The 21,438-nt window shown below is 43.9% G+C and overlaps 1 protein-coding gene across 8 annotated transcripts in view; it reads right to left on the bottom strand.

The window, feature by feature from the left end:
- The window catches only part of PRR14 (proline rich 14), a 1,002,113-nt gene that overhangs the window by 699,258 nt on the left and 281,417 nt on the right, over positions 1–21,438 (bottom strand). For all 8 annotated transcript variants that reach the window (XM_044086619.1, XM_044086621.1, XM_044086620.1 and 5 more), the window contains exon 5: positions 3,984–4,087. In XM_044086619.1, the coding sequence (XP_043942554.1) occupies positions 3,984–4,087 (104 nt within the window). The remainder of the gene's footprint in view (positions 1–3,983; positions 4,088–21,438) is intronic.

Genomic DNA, 21,438 nt, shown 5'->3' with positions numbered 1-21,438 from the left:
TAAGTGACTTGCTCCAAGTAATTAAGCAGGAGAACAGGGACTAAGAGGTTCAGATTTGTATTATTACTACCCCAAGATACCACCAGCTCAGTAAAAAGGAATACCCCCCACTAAACTATGTAAAGAACAACTATTACTTATCAAGTTTCTAGCAGTGAACAATAATAAAGCACAGCAAATTAAATATAATAAAAAAAAAAACAACGACATCCGGTCCTTCCTGCAGATGCAGGAATAAGCAGTGCATGCAGCAATGGCATCCAAACTGTGTTTTTTACCAATTAGTCTTTGCACTGCCAGCGGTCATTATCTGGTGTTCAACTGCGGCCATTATCTGGTGTTCAACTGCGGCCATTATCTAGTGTTTTAACTACGGCCATTATCTGGTGTTCAACTGTGGCCATTATCTAGTGTTCAACTGCTGCCATTATCTAGTGTTCAACTGCGGCCATTATCTAGTGTTCAACTGCGGCCATTATCTAGTGTTCAACTGCGGCCATTATCTAGTGTTTTAACTGCGGCCGTTATCTAGTATTTAACTGCGGCCATTATCTAGTGTTCAACTGCGGCCATTATCTAGTGTTTTAACTGCGGCCATTATCTAGTGTTTTAACTGCGGCCGTTATCTAGTGTTTAACTGCGGCCATTATCTAGTGTTTTAACTGTGGCTATTATCTAGTGTTTTAACTGTGGCTATTAACAAGTGTTCAACTGCAGCCATTATCTAGTGTTTTAACTGCGGCCATTATCTAGTGTTCAACTGCGGCCATTAACAAGTGTTCAACTGCGGCCGTTATCTAGTGTTCAACTGTGGCCATTATCTAGTGTTCAACTGTGGCCATTATCTAGTGTTCAACTGCGGCCATTAACAAGTGTTCAACTGCGGCCATTAACAAGTGTTCAACTGCGGCCGTTATCTAGTGTTCAACTGTGGCCATTATCTAGTGTTCAACTGCGGCCATTATCTAGTGTTTTAACGTGGCCATTATCTAGTGTTTAACTGCGGCCATTATCTAGTGTTTTAACTGCGGCCATTAACAAGTGTTCAACTGCGGCCATTATCTAGTGTTTTAACTGCGGCCATTAACAAGTGTTCAACTGCGGCCATTATCTAGTGTTCAACTGCGGCCGTTATCTAGTGTTCAACTGCGGCCATTATCTAGTGTTCAACTGCGGCCATTATCTAGTGTTCAACTGCGGCCATTATCTAGTGTTTAACTGCGGCCATTATCTAGTGTTCAACTGCGGCCATTATCTAGTGTTTAACTGCGGCCATTATCTAGTGTTTAACTGCGACCATTATCTAGTGTTTTAACTGGGGCCGTTATCTAGTATTTAACTGCGGCCATTATCTAGTGTTCAACTGCGGCCATTATCTAGTGTTTTAACTGCGGCCATTATCTAGTGTTTTAACTGTGGCTATTATCTAGTGTTTTAACTGCGGCCATTATCTAGTGTTTTAACTGCGGCCGTTATCTAGTATTTAACTGCGGCCATTATCTAGTGTTCAACTGCGGCCATTATCTAGTGTTTTAACTGCGGCCATTATCTAGTGTTTTAACTGCGGCCGTTATCTAGTGTTTTAACTGTGGCTATTATCTAGTGTTTTAACTGTGGCTATTAACAAGTGTTCAACTGCAGCCATTATCTAGTGTTTTAACTGCGGCCATTATCTAGTGTTCAACTGCGGCCATTAACAAGTGTTCAACTGCGGCCATTATCTAGTGTTCAACTGTGGCCATTATCTAGTGTTTTAACGTGGCCATTATCTAGTGTTTAACTGCGGCCATTATCTAGTGTTTTAACTGCGGCCATTAACAAGTGTTCAACTGCGGCCATTATCTAGTGTTCAACTGCGGCCGTTATCTAGTGTTTTAACGTGGCCATTATCTAGTGTTTAACTGCGGCCATTATCTAGTGTTTTAACTGCGGCCATTAACAAGTGTTCAACTGCTGCCATTATCTAGTGTTCAACTGCGGCCATTATCTAGTGTTTAACTGCGGCCATTATCTAGTGTTTTAACTGCGGCCATTATCTAGTATTTAACTGCGGCCATTATCTAGTGTTCAACTGCGGCCATTATCTAGTGTTTTAACTGCGGCCGTTATCTAGTATTTAACTGCGGCCATTATCTAGTGTTCAACTGCGGCCATTATCTAGTGTTTTAACTGCGGCCATTATCTAGTGTTTTAACTGCGGCCGTTATCTAGTGTTTAACTGCGGCCATTATCTAGTGTTTTAACTGTGGCTATTATCTAGTGTTTTAACTGCGGCCATTATCTAGTGTTTTAACTGCGGCCGTTATCTAGTATTTAACTGCGGCCATTATCTAGTGTTCAACTGCGGCCATTATCTAGTGTTTTAACTGCGGCCATTATCTAGTGTTTTAACTGCGGCCGTTATCTAGTGTTTAACTGCGGCCATTATCTAGTGTTTTAACTGTGGCTATTATCTAGTGTTTTAACTGTGGCTATTAACAAGTGTTCAACTGCAGCCATTATCTAGTGTTTTAACTGCGGCCATTATCTAGTGTTCAACTGCGGCCATTAACAAGTGTTCAACTGCGGCCATTATCTAATGTTTAACTGCGGCCATTATCTAGTGTTCAACTGCGGCCATTATCTAGTGTTTTAACTGCGGCCGTTATCTAGTATTTAACTGCGGCCATTATCTAGTGTTCAACTGCGGCCATTATCTAGTGTTTTAACTGCGGCCATTATCTAGTGTTTTAACTGCGGCCGTTATCTAGTGTTTAACTGCGGCCATTATCTAGTGTTTTAACTGTGGCTATTATCTAGTGTTTTAACTGCGGCCATTATCTAGTGTTTTAACTGCGGCCGTTATCTAGTATTTAACTGCGGCCATTATCTAGTGTTCAACTGCGGCCATTATCTAGTGTTTTAACTGCGGCCATTATCTAGTGTTTTAACTGCGGCCATTATCTAGTGTTTTAACTGTGGCTATTATCTAGTGTTTTAACTGTGGCTATTAACAAGTGTTCAACTGCAGCCATTATCTAGTGTTTTAACTGCGGCCATTATCTAGTGTTCAACTGCGGCCATTAACAAGTGTTCAACTGCGGCCGTTATCTAGTGTTCAACTGTGGCCATTATCTAGTGTTCAACTGCGGCCATTATCTAGTGTTTTAACGTGGCCATTATCTAGTGTTTAACTGCGGCCATTATCTAGTGTTTTAACTGCGGCCATTAACAAGTGTTCAACTGCGGCCGTTATCTAGTGTTCAACTGCGGCCGTTATCTAGTGTTCAACTGCGGCCATTATCTAGTGTTTAACTGCGGCCATTATCTAGTGTTCAACTGCGGCCATTATCTAGTGTTTAACTGCGGCCATTATCTAGTGTTTTAACTGCGGCCATTAACAAGTGTTCAACTGCGGCCATTATCTAGTGTTTTAACTGCGGCCATTATCTAGTGTTCAACTGCGGCCATTAACAAGTGTTCAACTGCGGCCATTAACAAGTGTTCAACTGCGGTCATTATCTAGTGTTTAACTGCGGCCATTATCTAGTGTTTTAACTGCGGCCATTATCTAGTGTTCAACTGCGGCCATTAACAAGTGTTCAACTGCGGCCATTATCTAGTGTTCAACTGCGGCCATTATCTAGTGTTCAACTGCGGCCATTATCTAGTGTTTTAACTGCGGCCATTATCTAATGTTTTAACTGCTGCCATTATCTAGTGTTTAACTGCAAAACTCTTACTTGAAGATTACAAACTTAAACACTGTTTTGACAGACAGGCAGTGAAAGTTTTTTAAAGGGAGACTAACCTACCCGACCAGATACACATTTTTAACATAACTAAAATTGCAATAGTCACTTTATGCCACTTCTGAAATCAAACCAGTGGCAATTGACCCTGTAAAACAAACCTGCCTCACACACCCAAGATAAAAAGCTGGGTAGTGCTGACACTGACAATGGTCACTCAAAAGTGGACTAAGGACTGTACAGGACAATTACCTGGGCAGTTACTTAAAGGTGTGTACAAAGCTACCACTTCTTCATCCTTCGGTCCTGTTACATCCGCACTGAAGAGTGTAGAAGAACGTCTCCGTAAGCGTTCCCTGTACAAAAATAAATAAATAAATAAACCCATATTATGTACTGAACAATCTGAAACTCAACTGCATGCAACACCCTTAAGTATAGCAGTCAGCACACATTAAATTAGACCAATCTCCTACTAATCTTATTTATTCCAACCAACCAAATTCTTCATTTTATACACATTTAAAAATATCACTCTAACCTGAAAAATGTGTTCCATGCTCAAAATTATACACCCCATCAATAGAGATGGGTATAATTATGATGATGAACCCCTTTTTATCAGCCTACACACAACCATCAAATATGGTTACCAGCAGCAAAACAAAAAAGACCCATTTAATGTGTCCGGACTTAGTGACAGCTGCATTACAATGACAATTAAGGTACACACACCAGTCTAACAGAACAAAATTGTTTATACTCATCTTTTTATGTATAACACAAAAAGATGAGTAACCATTACTTAACTGAAGAATCACACAATGGTTGCAAGATATGATGGTCCATGCATATGCTCACACACATGTTCACACAAACGTGTACAGACAATCGGGGCATACCAAGTCTGGTCATTATTATTATAACCCTTGTAAAGAAAGCAGCAAATGCTGACATCACATATGCTAACTACACTACAAAAACACAATTCTAGAAAAATGAAGTGAGAAAAATACAGTTGTGTAAGTAAACCTTTTATTTAAACAAGAAACATCTTTACTAAACCATCACTTACCACGTAGACAGTCATATATTTATATATAAACGAAAACAAACTACATCGACACAATCCTAGTTGCAAGCATTTTACATCACAAACCATACTGACACACTGCCAGTTGCATACATTACACATCACTTATCTACCCAGTCATTTTCAGTCAGACATTACACAGCTCTTCAGTCTTGCCTTCTTTAAGCCTCATCCCTTCCCTGTATGTACTGTTAACACCATCTCCATGTTTTCCTACAAAGTTTGCTCCTACCCTTTTCTAAAGATCTCAGTTCCAGTTGTTTTATCTCTGTTACTATGTTCAACACTACTACTATAGTTGGTTTACATTTTGATTTCCATTTTCTAGTAATTGCTTTTCTGACAGCCACCATAATTAGACACAGCAAGGGCTTACCATGCCTAGGCAATTCCGATTCTGTATCATAGCTCAGAAAAATCATCTCCCTCATCACACCAATCTGCCTACCTAGCTTCTCCAACCGTGCATCCCGCAGGGAATCCTTAAAGTTAGCCAACTCGCCACACTCCCAGAAAATATGTTCACAAATACCAGTTTCTTCCCTGTCACATCTCCAACATTTGCTGTCTACCGGAGAAAAAGTTATCTGGCATCTACTTGGGGTATAAAAATATCTATGTAAGCATTTCCAAGAAAAATCCTAAATGTTGTGTAAGTAAATTTAATGCAAAAGTAGATGTTCTGATTATCATGGCTGCAGTAACCTTAGCTATATAGGTTACCATCCTGTATGGGATATAACAGCCAACCAGCTTTCAAATCTTCAGGGAACCTTCCACACAGATATGTTTGGGAGACCAGCCCTTCCCTGAGAGTACATTGCCAGGAAAGAAAAACTACATGTCCACACCCTGGCATAAAAAAGTGGGTTACTTACACAACTGTACTATGTTCATCATATGGATCACTGCTGCAGTAGCCTCAGCTCTATGGGTAGATTACTATCGCTTACAACTAGCAGGTGGAAGAAGAAGGGTTCAGGAGCCCCTTGAGAATGGTCCTAGAAAATAATGCCCTAGACATGTAGAAGTCTAGTTTACAGTGCTTTGTAAAGATACATACAGAGGACCTAACTGCAGCTTCTAGAATACTTCTGGAACCCAACTCTTTCCACAATAGCACAGATGAAGCAATTGCCCCGGCAGAGTGAGCCTTGACTAGCTGGAATTGCCTAGTCATGGTGGATACAACAAAAGGTAAAAGCATGATTTAATCATTTGGAGGCAAGTTTGTTTTGACGCAGGTCCTTTGTTCTGACATTCACAAGAAATGAACAACTGAAAATTTTGTTCTGACAAGTTAGTACCCTAATTTTCGGTGGACATCCACGGTAGAAAGTATATTTTCCCCCTGTACTTTTAAGTTCTGGAAAGAAGACAGGAAGATAGCCAGTTTTGCTCAAAGTAAACGTGGAAACCACTTCAGGCATACAGAAAGGAATCCCACTAAAAAAACCCTTCACTGTGGAAAATGAGAGAAGGCTGAACAAACATTAAAGCTTAGAACGAGCACACACTTTTGCAGAGGTCGGAACAATCAGGAACACTGTTCTCCATATTAAAACCTCAAGTGAACCTGATGAGCTTGTTCAAACGGGACAAGTGTGAGCTTCTCCAACACAAAATTGGGATACCAAAGAGGAACCACCCATTTTCTAGAAAGCTTGGTATGACGCAACCCTTTCAAAAGTATTTTTACATGAGAATGAACTGAAAGAAAGGGGGACCCATGGGCAGATATACTGAAATAGGCCAACAAAAGAAAGTACACTTTTGTACCTACCATAAATGTAGATGTCCGAACTGGATAGCATCTGCAGTCATAACAACTGGGTTGTCCTGTCGTCAGGCAGCCCTTCAGTCGGCCGGATTCCAAAGTCCGGGTCCGGCTTCGGCTGATGTCGCACTTCACCCGACGTCATCTCTGTTGGTCTTCGGGTATAAAGGCATCAGCCGACGCCATTTTCCTCAGTGTTTCTTGCCCCAGATGCCAGTAGCCCTCTTGGAGGTTAAAATTTTGGATAGATGCCAATGTTTCCAAAAAGATAGAGGTAAACACAAAAATAAGCATGTATGTACATATATACAAACAAATACACCATAAAAGACTCCCCCCCCCCCCACCAGCTAGCTATTAGGAGGGTAAAATACCCTAGGAGTACCACAGAGGGGAAGGAGGGAGGGTAATCCTGACTGCAGATGCTATCCAGTTCGGACATCTACATTTATGGTAGGTACAAAACTGTACTATGTCCTTCATGGATGCATCTGCAGTCATAACAACTGGGTAGAATACCATAGCCAACTAGGGGAGGAGGATAAAACTAGATTATGGTGTGTTTAGGATCCCTTGCAGTACAGCAGTGGCAAACCCTGCTCGGGATCTAGAATATAGAGGTAAGTTATAATGCTTGGCAAATGTATGCACGGAGGTCCAAGTAGCCGCCTCAATAATGTCTTTGGTTGCCACTCCTCGTAAGAAGGCTGTGGTAGTGGCTGTTGCCCTTGTAGAATGAGGTCTTATGTTCTGTGGAATTGGTTTTCCATGGAAGGAGTAACAGAATCGTATGCAATTTCCTATCCATTTAGAGATTGTCTGTTTGGAAATAGCTTTTCCTTCCCTTCCTGTTGCATAGGCTACAAAAAGTTGGTCAGTCTTTCTGCTACTTTTTGTTCTGTCCAAGTAGTAGCGTAGCTGTCTATGTACATCCAAGGTATGCAGTATTCTTTCCCCTCTGTTTTGTGGGTTGGGAAAGAAGGTAGGTAGGTGGATTGCCTGGTTTAAAGACACTCTGGATACCACCTTAGGCATAAATGTAGGATTAGTCCTCATGGACACTCTATCTTGGTGGAAGATTAGGAAGGGTTGCACTGCCATTAAGGCCTGTAGCTCTGAAACCCTCCTTGCTGAAGTAATTGCCAGTAGGAAAGCAGTTTTCCATGACAGGTGTTGTAGTTCTGCTGTTGCTGCTGGTTCAAAGGGTGATAGTGTCAACTTTTCTAGCACAAAGTTTAAGTCCCAAGCTGGCAAAGGTGGTTTCCTTGGAGGTTTTACATTCTTGATTCCTCTGAGGAACTGCCTGAGCAAAGGGTGTGAAAAAACAGGTGTAGCAAAGCTGTATTCTGCTGAAATAGCTGATGCATGTATCTTGATGGAGGAGTAGGACAAGCCTGAATGAAGAAGTTCGGCCAGATACTCTAGAATGTTAGGCATATCTATGTTTGACACATCTTTTCCTCTTTCAGTACTCCAAATGACAAACCTTTTCCATTTTCCAGCATAGTTCCTTCTTGTTGAAGGTCTGCGTGCTTCAAGAATAATGTCCTTAACTCTTTGAGAAAGTTCTGGGTTAGCTGTTGCTATGTGATGTTCCATGCAGTCAGGTGCAACGTTTTTAGGTTTGGATGTATGATGCTGTAGTTGTTCTGAGTTAGCATCAAAGGCATCAGGGGTATTGGCCACATATTGTTCTGAGACATGCTCCTCAGCAGTGGGTACCAGTGTTGTCTTGGCCAGTTTGGAGCTATCAGGATTATCCTTGGACGTTCTTCCTTGATTTTTAGTAATACTTTGTGTATCAAGGGAAGAGGTGGGAATGCATATGCTGTCAGGCCTTTCCAGCTGAAGGAGAGTGAATCCACTTTCCATGCCAGTGGGTGGAATGTCCTTGTGCAGAATTTTTTGAGCTGGTGATTGAGAGGTGATGCAAATAGGTCTATCTGAGGCATTCCCCATTTCTTTGAGATGGTCTTGAAAATGTCCGGGTACAGTTTCCATTCGTGGGCATCCGATGTGGTTCTGCTTAATATGTCTGCTAGAATATTTTCTTTTCCCGGTACAAACATTGCCTGTAACTGGATGTTGTAGCTGAGTGCCAGGTTCCACAGCTCCAAAGTCATTCTGCATAGGGGGTATGAATGAGTGCCTCCCTGCTTGTTGATGTACCACATGACTGTGGTGTTGTCTGTCCTTATCATCAACTGTCCCTCTTTGAGAAATGGTCTGAACCTTTGGATTGCCAGTTTTACTGCCAGCATTTCTTTTAGGTTGATGTGCAGGTGAAGTTGGTCCTGTGTCCACAATCCTTGCACGCATTTGTCCAGCATGTGGGCCCCCCATCCTAGGTCTGAAGCGTCTGTTGTGATGGTCTGGCTTGCTTGACATCTGCGAAAGGGTAGGCCTGGGTTTGTCTGGCATGCCTGAGCCCACCATAGGAACTCCTGTTTTAAGCATGGAATTAGTGGGATTTCTGTTTCTAGGCTGTGACTGTGTTGGGACCATAAATTCTTTAGGTACCACTGTAGTTTTCTCATATGTAGTCTGGCAAGTGGGACCAGGATTATGCATGATGCCATGAAGCCCAAGGCCTGCAGTACTTTTCTTGCTGTTAACTTGTTCAGCTTTGTTAGTGCCAAGAAGTAAAGAGGGAGTTCTTTTGTTTTTTTGCAGTGAGGAATGCCATTTGTATGACTGTGTCCAATTCGCCCAAGAATGTCCTTGTTTGGGATGGTATCAGCCTTGACTTTTGTAGATTGACTGTGTATCCCAGTGCTTGTAGCAAGTAGATGACCCTTTGTAAATCTGTTGTCAGCTTGCTTTTGTTGTCCCCTTGTAGCAGGCAGTCGTCCAGGTATGGGTAAATTTGTATTCCCTGTAGTCTGCAATGGGCAATTACTGATGCCAGGCATTTTGTGAATACTCTGGGCGCAGTAGATAAGCCAAAGGGCAATGCTGAGAATTGATAGTGCTCTGATCCTGCAAGAAATCTGAGGTATCTTCTGCAGATTGGTCGAATGGGGACGTGCAGGTATGCCTCCTTGAGATCTAGAGTTACCAGCCAACACTCCTTGCCCAGCATGGGAAGAAGTTGCTGTAGGGTCAGCATTTTGAATTTTGGGACAATGATGTATGTATTTAAGGCGGACAGGTCGAGAATTGGTCTCCAACTTTTTTCCTTTCTTGGAACTAGGAATAGTTTTGAGTAGATTGGGTAGTCGGAGGATCCGACGGCATAATGTACGCAAAATCAGAACCGAAAAACTGTTCAGCAAACTCCGACCGACGCCTAAGCGTTCATCGGTTGAAAGTAGCACAGGCCGAACAGGCTGCTACGTCGTGGGCTGGGCCTAAACAAGGCAGACAGTAAGAGTGGAAATCTTTATGAGGTATTTGTTTCCCACAGGTTAAACAATTATTAACTTTTTCTGACATCGGCTGAGGCAAGAAAGAGTCCCCAACGGGGTACTTAGCTTTAGAAGTCTTCGAAGTAGTATTCGGTAGAAGTAATCTCTGGATCCGACCGACCGGCACTTGCGAACAGCTTCTGCTTCGGGCGCCACGCGGCAAGAAAGACTGAGGAAAATGGCGTCGGCTGATGCCTTTATACCCGAAGACCAACAGAGATGACGTCGGGTGAAGTGCGACATCAGCCGAAGCCGGACCCGGACTTTGGAATCCGGCCGACTGAAGGGCTGCCTGACGACAGGACAACCCAGTTGTTATGACTGCAGATGCATCCATGAAGGACATCCTCCATGGAGGCGCAAGTGAGGTCAGAGAATAGCAACTCACAAATAACTCGGAACCACAGAAACGCCATACCTGAAAGGGTGCCAATTCCTGTCTTGGCACTTTATTTTCCCTTAATGTTTTTACACTAGCAGGTTTTCTTGCCTCTTTTAACACCTTCTGCACTTCCTCAGAAAACAGGTGTCTACAGGGTATTAATATTCTATCATTCGGGTATTAATTTGAGGTCGGGATGCATCAAACACCACTGATTCCACTTGAGCAAATCCAGTCCCTGAGGAAGCGTGCAGTAATTCCCCCTGGCCAACCACTGGTGCCCAGGGGAAAAAAAAAAAAGAAAGGAGTCACCACAATGACCTTTGGAAAGTCCTCCTACAGATTCCGAATGACCCTGGATATTAAGGGAAAGGGTGGAAAAGGATACAAGAACATTCCTGTCTAGGGAAAAAAATCTGTCTCTCACATCTTCATGCATGAAGTCCTGCAGCAAAAACTTGCCAGCTGATAGTTGAGAGTGGAGGCGAAAATATCTAAGTGGCATATTCTCCACAGCCGGACTGATTTCTGGAAGACCTCTTCATTTGTTTTTCATTCAGAAGTGTCTGTCCTACTTTGTTCTACGTTTCTGCCACACAATTTCATTCTGATGGCAAGCAAGATGCCTGTAGAGTGAGACTGTGCTGAAAAGCTCTATCCCAAGCTACCACGGCCAGTCTGCACTGAGGAAAAGTACAGTTTTGTACCTACCATAAATGTAGATGCTCGAGTGTACACCCTACTGCAGTCATCACACTTGGGTTATCTTGTCGTCAGGCCCGGAATTCCAAAGTCTTGGTCCGGCGTCGGTTGCTGTCGCTTCTTCCCTGACGTCAGTGCGCCAGGGGTATATATAATGCATCCAATGCCATTTTCTTCAGTTTTTCTTGCCCCAGATGTCAGGTGCCCCCAGTCAGTAATTAGTACCAAATTAAGTAATTTTTGCACAAGCACAAAATCCCTCCAGCTATAAGCAAATACATCAGTAAGGCATTGTAGAGATTTAGCCAGTTAGATCAGAGGGGATGGAGGGACGGTAACCTGGACTGCAGCAGGGTGTACACTCGAACATCTACATTTATGGTAGGTACAAAACTGTACTATGTTCATCGTGTTACCCTGCTGCAGTCATCACACTTTGGTAGAATCCCAAGGCTGAGGATAGGTGGAGGAGTTATAGAGGGTTAGAGGAGGCTAGAAGGCCCTGCAGAACTGCAGTGGCGAAACCAGCTCTAGTCTTAGAGTAAAGAGGTAAGTGGTAGTGTTTGGTAAAGGTGTGTACTGAACTCCAAGTTGCAGCTTCCAAAATCTCCTTGGTTGGAACCCCCCTGAGGAAGGCTGTAGAGGTAGCTGTTGCCCTGGTAGAGTGGGGCCTAATGGTAGCAGGAACTGTTTTTTCCATGATGGGTATAGCAAAAACAAATGCAATGTCCTATCCATTTGGAAATTGTTTGTTTTGATATAGCCTTCCCTTGTGAAGCTGTAGCATAGGATACAAAGAGCTGGTCAGATTTTCTGAAAGCCTTAGTTTTATCCAAGTAGTAACGAAGTCGCCTGTGAATGTCCAAGGAATGCAGGAGTCTTTCTCCTTTGTTCTGTGGATTTGGGAAGAAGGTGGGTAAGTGGATGGTTTGATTTAAAGCCACACTGGAAACCACCTTAGGCATGAAAGAAGGATTAGTTCATAGAGAAACTCTGTCTTAATGGAAAATGAGGAAAGGTTCCACTGCCATCAGTGCCTGCAGCTCTGAGACTCTTCTAGCTGAAGTTATTGCTAGCAGCAGGGCAGTCTTCCATGATAGAAACTGTAGATCTGCTGAGAAAGCTGGTTCAAAGGGAGGTAGCGTAAGTTTTTCCAGAACAAAATTGAGATCTCATGTTGGTGCGGGTGCTCTCCTGGGGGCCCTAATGTTTTTTGCCCCTCTGAGAAACTGCCTTAGAAGTGGATGCGAAAATAAGGGTGGATCCGTGTTGTAGTGGGCTGAAATAGCTGATACATGGATTTTAATGGAAGAAAAAGAAAGTCCTTTGTGCAACATCTCAGTTAAATACTGTAGAATCTGAGGCATGTGAGACTGAAGTGTGTTTTGGCCTTTAGCTTGGTTCCAGGCGCAAAACCTTTTCCATCTATCCGAATAGGCCTTCCTGGTGTTGGGCCTCCTAGCTTCCGGAATAACATCCATAACTGCTTGGGAAAGAGGAGCTGGCTGGATGCTTAGGTGATTTGCCATGCAGCCAGATTTAAGGTTTTGAGCTGGCTGTGAAGAATATGATTGTTTTGCTGTGTGAGCAAATGGGCAATTTGTGGTAAAATCCAAGGTGGGCCCTGGGCCATATTCCTCAATAGTGGGTACCAGTGCTGGCGTGGCCAGTCTGGGGTATGAGTATCAGTCGTGGTCTCTCCTTTCTGACTTTCAGAAGTACCTTTGTGAGGAGAGGCAATGGAGGGAAGGCATATACAGTCAGGTTTTTCCAACTGAATGAGAGTGCGTCCACTTTCCAAGCTTGATGGTGCAGTGTCCTTGTACAAAATTTTGTTAGTTGATATTGAGGACTGGCAAACAGGTCCATGTCTGGAAGGTCCCATTTTTGAGTTATCATTGCAAATACTTGTGGATCCAGTTTCCACTCGTGGGGATCCATGATGTTTCTGCTGAGGTCGTCTGCCAATGTGTTCTTTTTTCCTGGCAGGAATTGAGCTTGTAACTGAACTTGGTAAGCCAGAGCTGTGTTCCACAAGGTCATTGCTTGCCTGCATAGAGGGTAGGAATGTGTACCCCTTGTTTGTTTATGTACCACATTACTGTGGTGTTGTCCGTCCTTATTGTAAGTTGTCCTGGATGTAATAGATTCATGAAGGCTGTCAGAGCATTCTGTACAGCTAGCATCTCTTTTTGATTGATGTCCAGATTCCTTTGATCTGCAGTCCATACGCCTTGAACGCACTGTCCTGCCATGTGTGCTCCCCAGGCGTAGTCCGATGCATCTGTTGTCATAGTTTGCCTGGCTGGGGGCAAGGTGAAAGGCTGACCCTAGTTGAGGTGACATGCCTGTGACCACCATAGAAACTCCTGTTGTAGGCAGGGAATGAGAGATATCATTGTGTCCAAGCTGTGGCTGTGTTGAGACCATACACTTTTTAGGTACCACTGTAATTTCCTCATATGCAGCTTTGCAAATGGTATTAGTAGTATGCAAGATGCCATAAAGCCCAAGGCCTGCAGAATTTTTCTTGCAGGTAGTTGGGTCTTTGTTGCCATTGTTTTGAAATATTGAGTCAGTTGTAGTTCTTTGTCTGGAGTCAGGTAAGCCTTCTGGGCCGTTGTATTCAAGCTGGCACCCAGGAATGTCATATTTTGTGAGGGTGCTAGTTTTGATTTCTTTTCGTTTACTGTGTACCCCAGGCAACTTAGAAGATGTTTTACAAAAGCTAGATGTTGTAAGAGGATGTTCCTTGCTTTCTGCTTGGATGAGGCAGTCATCCAGGTATGGGTATATTTGAATTCCTTTTTGTCTGCAGTATGCAATTACTGGTGCCAGGCATTTTGTGAAGATCCTGGGCGCAGTAGATAAGCCAAAGGGCAGTGCAGAGAATTGGTAATGGGTTGAACCTGCAATGAAACGGAGGTATCTTCTGCAACTTTGTCTGATAGGGACATGCAGGTATGCCTCCTTGAGGTCCAACGTTACTAGCCATGCTTTCTTGCCCAACATGGGAAGAAGCTGCTGTAGTGTTAGCATCTTGAATTTGGGTACTTGTAAGAAGGTGTTTAGAAGTGAAAGGTCCAGAATTGGTCTCCAGGCATTGTCCTTTCTGGGAACTAGAAAGAGTCGAGTAAAATCCTTGACCTTGCTCTCGAGTAGGTACCAGTTGAATGGCTCTCATGTCCATGAGAGCTGTAATTTGTTTTTGTGCCTCTGCCCATTGATTGTGGCAGGTCTGGCATTCCTCGTTTCATTGGCAAGGTGTGGAAATGGAATCTGTATCCTCGTAAAATTATGTCTAGGACCCATTTGAGCTTGGTGACAATGTGCCAGTTGTCTGAAAAAAGTGCGAGTTTTCCTCCCAAAGGGGCTGCCAAAAGAGTGCTGCTTGGCCAGATGAGGTGCAAGTCGTTGAGTCTGCCTTCTGGTAGTTTGGGACCGGTCTTCTCCTCCCTTCTGTGTTGTAGTGCTCCATTGTCGAGGTTTGTACTGGGCTTGTGGTTGTCCTCTGCCTCTTGGACGTCTGTATTTACCCCTCTGTGGTCTGTCACAAGCTGGAAAGGACCAATTTTTTGTTGGCCAATTTCTGCTGAAGCGTGGGGACTGTACCTGTAGAAAATCTTTGACTGTCTGCATAGATTTTGCCTTATCCTCCATTTTAGGTTCATACTAGGCTATCTTCCCTAGGGCACTTATAAGCCTAGCCAGTGTGTGTTTGGCTTTCGCCACCCATTTTAAATTAATTTTGCTATGCCCTTTTTCGAGGTTAGTATACTGTGCCTCTGTCTAACAGTGACACAGAAGTGATACCCGGGGTAAACCTACGATCTCCCATCCACTCATCAAGATTCCTCTTGAAGAGAGTCAATGAGGGACTCTGCGTAACCTGGACTGGGATTTTATTCCAGAGTGAAGGGAGCCCCTGGGTTATGAATCTGTCACTCCAGCATGTCCTATTTATTTCAGTGCTGAGGTTCAAGTCTCTCGAGCGCGTAGCTCGATGGGATTTGGATTTTCTGAGGTGCAGCATGTCCATTAATTCCGGGTTGGACATGGCTTTATACGTCAGGCACAGATCGCCTCTGAGCAGGCGGTATGCCACTGAGTAGAGCTGGAGTTTCTTTAACAGGGCAGCATATGGCATCTGTTTGAGCCCTATGATCCTCTTGGTGAGGTACTTTTGGGGTCTTTCCAGTTGCTGCAGGTGTCTGGTAAGGAACATCCCGAAAGGGGCATTGTACTCAATTATGGGCCTGATGAGGGATGAGTAAAGAGGCACGATGACCTCCCTGATCTAGATGTGAATCCCTTCATGATTAGGTGGGCTATATAAAATGTTTTTCTAACCACTTTGGCCACGTGGTTGTCAAATGAGAGACTGCTATCAACTTGCGTCCCCAGGTCCCTAATTACTTCTTCTGTACTTAATGGATTACCACCTATGTGGTAATTTGTGGGCACTTTGTTTTTGCCAAAGAGGATGACTATACACTTTTTGGTGTTTAGCTTGAGACCATGGCTCTGACACCAGTTGTCTGTTTCTATGAGGCCCTTTTGGAGGATGCTCGTGTCGGCTGGAGAGTCAATTATGGCGCCCAGTTTGCAGTCATCTGCGAACTTAGTCAACCACAGTCCTTCCGTGTTGGCCTGTACCTCCGAGAAATATATACAGAACAAGAGAGGTCCCAGGACTGAGCCTTGTGGGACGCCACTTGTTACTGGTTTGGAGTCTGACATGGCTCCAGCAATTCTAACCATGTGGGTTCTGTCCTTGAGCCAGTTTGCAACCCATCTAGTGACATAGGGGTTTATATTTAAGCTGGTGAGTTTATCTATAATGCCCGAGTGGGGTATTGTATCGAAGGCTTTTGCGAGGTCCAGGTAGGCTGTGTGGACCACCTTCCCCTCGTCAATGGCCATGGTGACTGTTTCAAAGAAATCAACCAGGTTTAAGAGGCAGGATCTGCCCTTAAAGCCGAACTGGGTAGGATCCAGTGTCTGTAGGCCCCCAATATCTTTTTTTATGAGGTCCATGATGATCCTTTCCATAGCTTTGCAGACCAAGCTAGTCAGGCTTATGGGCGATAGTTTCTAGGATCCGTTGAGGCACAACCTTTGTGGAGAGGGACCACTGTTGCTGTACGCCACTCTTTGGGTACATATCCTGTAGTAAGGCTGAGATTGAACAGTAGTTGTATGTTTGGGTTTAGCTCTTCTTGGAGTTCATGTAGGACGCAGCCCGGGACACCGTCTTGTCCCATTGATGCTGTGTTTTTTGCTTTGGAGAGGGCAGCTCTTACCTGAGCATCTGAGATGTCAGGGGGGCAGCACTCTACTGGGATAAATATTTTCCCTTTTGGTGGAGAGTGGGGGTAGAAGTTTGCACTGAACCTGTCAGCTAGGATGTTGGCAATGTCTGTGGGTTCGGTGTATTTTTTGTCATTTTGGACTAATTCTGAGCATATCTGAGAATTCCCACCCAGGTTCCTAACATAACTAAATAAAGCCTTGTGATTATCCTTAGTGTCCTGTGCAATTTTTCTCTTGAAGCTGGCCTTAGACGATTTTATGAGTGCCCGTAGTTTTTTGCTAATACTGATCAGAGATGCCTTCACTTTTTGGGATTTTGCTCTATCATGTAGTAGCTTCCTCCTTCTATTGTATAGTTTGTTTATGGCTGGGGTCCACCAGACAGAACGTCTGCCTTTGGAGGATTGCGTCTTGGTTTTATTTGGGATTGCATGATCCATGCATTCCTAAAGGTGTTCATAGAATGCGTTTATAAAGGATTCTGTGGTCTGGGCCGTATTTTCCACAGGCCCGGGGGCTTTGAAGGATTACACCTCGGTTTTGAGGAGTGTGAAATCTGCTTTAGAGAAGTTTTTCACTGTGGTTTTCAGGGCAGGGGGTGCAGTCAGGATGTGAATATCCAGTGAGATTAGTTTATGGTCTGATCTTACCAGTGAGGGATACACTTCTGGTCTGGAGCATAGAGTCCCCATGTTGGTGATGATCAGGTCCAGTATGTTTTCCCCTCTTGTGGGAGTGGTAACAAGTTGTTCCATAGCATTTGAGTTTATAAATTCTAGGAACCTTTGGGCTAGGGTGTTGGAGCTAGAGTAATGCTCCCAGTCTATGTTTGGGTAGTTGAAGTCACCCAATATAATGGTGTTTGGAGAGACCTTCATATTTTCCAGTGTACTCAGTAAGGTAAGACTTCTGCTTTAACTCCAAAAAGAACATCCTGTTGTAAGGGAGCATCTAGAAGCTTTGCTTTAACATGATCAGGCAGAGTTTGTTCCTTTAACCAAGCATGCCTACGTATAACAGACCCAGTGACAGCTGCTCTGCAGGAAGCCTCCAAAGAATCAAACCCACATTGTAAAGTATGTTTGCCCACCTGTTCAGTTGCATGCAAGAGATAGTACAGTTGTGTACACCTACCATAAATGTAGATGTTCGAGTGTCTTCACTGTTGCAGTCATGACTGTCAGGTTCTCCCCTGCCTGCAGGCAGCCCTCGGTCGGCCAGAATCCCAAAGTCTGGGTCCGGCGTCAGCTGTTCAGCCATGCTCCCTGACGTCAGAGCGCCAGGAGTACAAAGCTGACAGCTGACGCCATCTTCTCCAGTTTTTCTTGCCCCAGATGTCAGGAGTCCCAAAATGAAAAGGTCCCATAACCTTTGCAAATACACCTCAGAAGAATGGTGAAAAAAGGAAATACACAAAAGTAAAAATAAGAGGGGACAGGAGGGAGGGAAACCCAGACTGCAACAGTGAAGACACTCGAACATCTACATTTATGGTAGGTGTACACAACTGTACTATGTTCATCGTGTTTCACTGTTGCAGTCATGACTGTAGGGTAGAATTCCAAAGCTGAGAGAAAGCGAGGTGGTCCTAAAGAAGAAGGGGCGACTGAAAGGCCCTGCAAGACTGCAGAGGCAAAGCCTGCCCTAGACTTAGAGTAGAGAGGTAGATTGTAGTGCTTTGAAAAAGTATGCACTGAACTCCAAGTTGCAGCTTCGAAAATGTCTTTGGTAGGAACTCCCCTGAGGAGGGCAGCGGAAGTGGCAGCAGCTCTGGTGGAATGAGTCCTTATACTCCCTGGGATTTGCTTTCCATGGTGTGAATAACAAAATCTGATTCCATGAGCAATCCATTTAGAAATAGTCTGTTTTGAAATGGCTTTACCTTGGGAACTTGAAGCATAAGAAACAAACAATTGTTCTGAATTTCTGATGTCCTTTGTTCTATTCAGGTAAAAACATAGTTGTCTGTGTACATCCAAGGAATGTAAGATCCTTCCCCCTTTATTTTGAGGAGTGGGGAAAAAAGTTGGCAAGTGGATAGTTTGATTTAAAGCCACTTTGGAAACCACCTTAGGCATGAAGGTAGGATTAGTCCTCAAAGATACCCTGTCTTGATGAAAAATAATATAAGGTTCCACAGCCATAAGAGCTTGTAACTCTGAAACTCTCCTGGCAGAGGTTAGGGCTAACAGGATAGCCGTCTTCCAAGATAAAAACTTGATGTCAGAAGAGGCAGCAGGCTCAAAAGGAGGCAGGGTTAGTTTTTCCAAAACATAGTTGAGATCCCAAGCAGGAATGGGAGGAGATCTAGGAGGTCTTAAGTTCTTAGCTCCTCTGAGAAATTGTCTCATGAGCTGGTGGGAAAAGATGGGAGGGTCTGTATTATAATGAGCAGAAATAGCAGAGGCATGTATCTTAATGGAAGAGAAAGAGAGACCCTTATGTAAGAGATCTGTCAAGTAAAGTAAAATTAAAGTAATGTTAGGAAGAAGAGGATCAGAATCCTGAGCCTGCATCCAGGAACAAAATATTTTCCATTTTCCTGCATAAGATTTTCTAGTGCTAGGACGTCTGGCTTCTAAAATGACATCCATAACCTGCTTAGGTAGGAAAGAAGAAATCAAAGGCCCTGGATTGACCAGGCCGCCAGGCTGAGAGTTCTGACATGAGAGTGCAGAACCTGACCCTGATGTTGAGACAGAAGGTTCGGAGACTGAGGTAAAACCCAAGGGGGCTCCAGGCATAGGATTTTTAGAGTTGGATACCAAAACTGCTGAGGCCAATATGGAGCCAGCAAGATTATTATCTTGGGCTTGTCCTGTTTTATCTTCAATAAAACCCGTGGAAGAGGCGGAAAGGCATATCCCGAGAGGTTCCTCCAAGTGAATGACAGGGCATCCACTTTCCAAGCTTCTCTGTGGAAAGTCCTGGTGCAAAAATTCTGTAGTTGATGATTGAGATGGGATGCAAAGAGGTCTATGTGAGGACATCCCCAGACTGCTGTTATCATCCTGAATATTTTGGTGTCCAGCATCCACTCGTGTGAATCCGAAAGGTTTCTGCTCAGACTGTCTGCCAGGAAGTTTTGTTTCCCTGGTAGAAACTGAGCTTGAAGATCCAGATTGCAAGCTAGAGCTGTGTTCCATAGAGCCATGGCTAGTCTGCCAAGGAGGTAGGAATGAGATCCCCCTTGCTTGTTTATGTACCACATAACTGTGGTGTTGTCTGTCCATATTAGTAGTTGTCCTGGTTGTAAAAGATTCCTGAAGGCCAATAGAGCTTTCTGAATGGCTAACATTTCCTTTAAGTTGATATGCAGGTGCTTCTGATCCTTTGACCAAAGGCCCTGCAGACAATTGCCCTGAAAATGGGCTCCCCAAGCATAATCCAAGGCGTCCGTGGTTAGAATCTGAGTGGCAGGAGGCAGACGGAAGGGTTTCCCTTTGTTTAGAGCACATGCCCTGGACCACCAAAGAAATTCCTTTTGAAGGCAAGGAAGGACGGAGATCAGTATGTTTAAACTGTGGCAATGCTGAGACCATACACTTTTTAGGTACCACTGTATTTTCCTCATGTGTAGTCTTGCATATGGTACGAGAAGGATGCAGGATGCCATGTAACCCAAAGCCTGCAGGAATTTCCTTGCAGATAGCCGAGTTAAAGTTGCCAAGGTTCTGAAAGTTGAAGCCAGCTGTAATTGTTTTTCAGATGTCAGAAATGCCATCTGGGTTGTGGTGTTTAGTGCACCCAGAAAAGTTATCTGTTGTGATGGTGTCAAATTTGACTTTTTTATGTTTACAGAGAATCCCAGGAACTTGAGGAGGTTCTGTACAAATTCTAGATGCTGGAGTAAGACATCCTTGCTGTCTGCCTGAATTAGACAATCGTCCAGATAAGGGTAAATTTGAATTCCCTTGAGTCTGCAGTAAGCTACTACTGGAGCCAGGCATTTGGTGAAGACCCTGGGCGCAGTAGACAATCCAAAGGGCAGTGCAGAGAATTGAAAGTGCCTCCATCCAGCCTTGAACCTGAGGTATTTTCTGTGATCCTGCCTGATGGGAATGTGTAAATATGCCTCCTTTAAATCCAAAGTTACCGTCCATGCATCTTTGGACAGCATTGGAAGCAGCTGCTGTAGAGTAAGCATCTTGAATTTTGGAATCTCTAGAAAGGTGTTCAAGAACGACAGATCCAGAATGGGTCTCCATGAGTTTTGCTTCCTTGGGACTAGAAAGAGCCTAGAGTAAAAACCTTTTCCCATCTCTGAAAGTGGAACCAGTTCTATGGCATTCATAGCCAAAAGAGCTTCCATCTGGTTTAAGGCCTCCGTCCATTGATGTTTTGGAAGGTCTGGCCATCCGCTTGGCCTTGGCAAGGTATGAAAATGGAATTTGTAACCTCTTAAAACCACATCCAAAACCCACTTGTCTTGGGTTATTTGAGTCCAATTTTGATAAAAAAGAGAGAGTTTTCCTCTGAGAGGGGCTTCCAGGCAAGAAGTTCCTGTAGCCCAACAGAGGGAGTCATTGAGTTTGTTTCCTTTGAGTTTGTGACCTGTCCTCTCCTCCCCTAGGGGTGGAAGCAGTCCACTGTCTTGGTCTATAAGAAGCTTGTGTTTGAGGCCTTCCTCTGGAGCGTCTATATCTACCCCTCTGAGGCCTGTCTGAAGTGGGAAAGGACCAGTTTTTTGAAGGTCAATTCCTGCTAAATCTAGGTGGCTGTACTTGTAAGAAATCTTTAACTGTTTGCATGGATTTCGCCTTATCCTCCATCTTTTTAATCACCTCTTCAGCTTTTGATCCAAACAAAACATTATGCTGAACAGGAGCATCCAATAATTTAGCCTTTACTTGTTCAGGCAAATTTTGTTCCTTTAGCCATGCATGCCTTCTAATGACTGTGCCAGAGGCCGCAGCTCTACAAGAAGCCTCCAAGGCATCAAATCCACAGTGTAAACCATGCTTCCCAACTTGTTCAGTGGCATGCAATAAGTCATGTAATTCCTTATCATCTGCACAGGCAGAAATGGAAGT

This window comes from Protopterus annectens, chromosome 10.part0 (genome assembly GCF_019279795.1).
Source record: "Protopterus annectens isolate FY-2018-M chromosome 10.part0, PAN1.0, whole genome shotgun sequence".
NCBI lineage: Eukaryota > Metazoa > Chordata > Ceratodontiformes > Protopteridae > Protopterus > Protopterus annectens.
The sequence above is the reverse complement of the archived record's forward strand: the minus strand, read 5'-3'. Positions and strand labels throughout refer to the sequence as shown.